Genomic DNA, 1274 nt, shown 5'->3' on the forward strand with positions numbered 1-1274 from the left:
TTTAACACTTTTAATACTTAACTACAACAAATATCACATACTTTAACACTTTTAATACTTAACTACAACAAATATCACATACTTTAACACTTTTACTACTTAACTACAACAAATATCACATACTTTAACACTTTTACTCAAGTTATATTCCTAAAGGAGACTTTAACTTTTACCAAAGTTATTTTAAGGTAAGATACTTGTACTTTTACTGAAGTATTACTTTGTGGTACTTTTTACAACACTGGTCCTCTCTAGCTCACCTTGTGAGTCGTCCTCCTCAGAGTGCTCAGGCGTCCAGGTGTTTCCTGAGGCGGACAGGTGTGTGTGGGAGCTGTTGGTCCGGCTGTAGGTGCTGAAGCCCTCCTGTGGAGCGAACGAGCAGATGTTTCTCCTCCTGTAGGTGCAGCTGAACAGGTAACAGCTCAGGCTGTCTCCGGCCCGCCGCTGCTCCTCCTGCACCACCGCCACCGTGCAGTGGGGCTGTGCGCAGCACGCGTGCACACAGTCCCTCCAGGTGTACACCCTGTCCGGGGCCAGCAGGAAGGTGGCCCCCTGCTCGATGGAGGCCTTCGTCCGGATGATGCGCTCCCCCACGGAGCTGAAGTCGCCCACGCAGGCGTCCGTCACCTCGGCCTGCCGGAGCGCCTGGTCCTGCTGCAGCTGCTGTCTGAAGTCCTCCAGGAGCTCCTCCACTCCGGACAGTTTGGACTTCAGGTCTGAAATCTGCGAGGAGCGGCCGAGAATGAGGCCAGCAGAGGCGAGCAGCAGCAGCAGCAGCAGAGCGGCCATGTTGGCTTGATTCAAGCCGCGGACACCTGTCTGCCTCCGGGCCGGGCTCCCGGTCCCTGACGGTCCCTGACGGTCCTGTCAGCCCCGGACACCCACCGTGTTGCTGCTCACACAGTTTCACAGCCAAAGCGCCTCTACACTCAGACCCACGGTTGTTTGTCTGCGAGTGATGCTGAAAATGTCGTTGTCATGGTAAGAGAGGGAGGGAGGGGCCAGAGCATAAAGCGTGACGTCACCGAGGAGGACACCTGCTCTGACGTTTGTTATTGTTTTAATGTTTCTTCTTTTTGTTACTGAGGTTTAACTCTTTCAATATTGTGTCTTTGAATGTCAGAGGTATTAGGGACATAACTAAAGAAAGCTTTTATTTTCGTTTTGTCGAAGAATGGAGTCGGATATAATTCAATTCAATTCAAAATATTTATTCATTTTATTATAAAATAACTATATACAATAAAAAACAAAGAAAATACACAAATCAAAAT

At 48.9% G+C, this 1274-nt stretch overlaps 1 protein-coding gene across 1 annotated transcript in view; it reads right to left on the reverse strand.

Annotated features, from left to right (window-relative positions):
* Positions 1-983, reverse strand: part of lrp11 (low density lipoprotein receptor-related protein 11) — a 10708-nt gene extending 9725 nt beyond the window's left edge. Inside the window, exon 1 of the mRNA XM_014031550.1 lies at positions 261-983. Coding sequence (XP_013887004.1) covers positions 261-789 — 529 coding nt within the window. The 5' untranslated portion in view covers positions 790-983. The remainder of the gene's footprint in view (positions 1-260) is intronic.
* Between the last annotated feature and the right edge of the window lie 291 nt (positions 984-1274).

This window comes from Austrofundulus limnaeus, unplaced genomic scaffold, assembly GCF_001266775.1.
Source record: "Austrofundulus limnaeus strain Quisiro unplaced genomic scaffold, Austrofundulus_limnaeus-1.0 Scaffold1269, whole genome shotgun sequence".
In the NCBI taxonomy this organism is placed as follows: domain Eukaryota; kingdom Metazoa; phylum Chordata; class Actinopteri; order Cyprinodontiformes; family Rivulidae; genus Austrofundulus; species Austrofundulus limnaeus.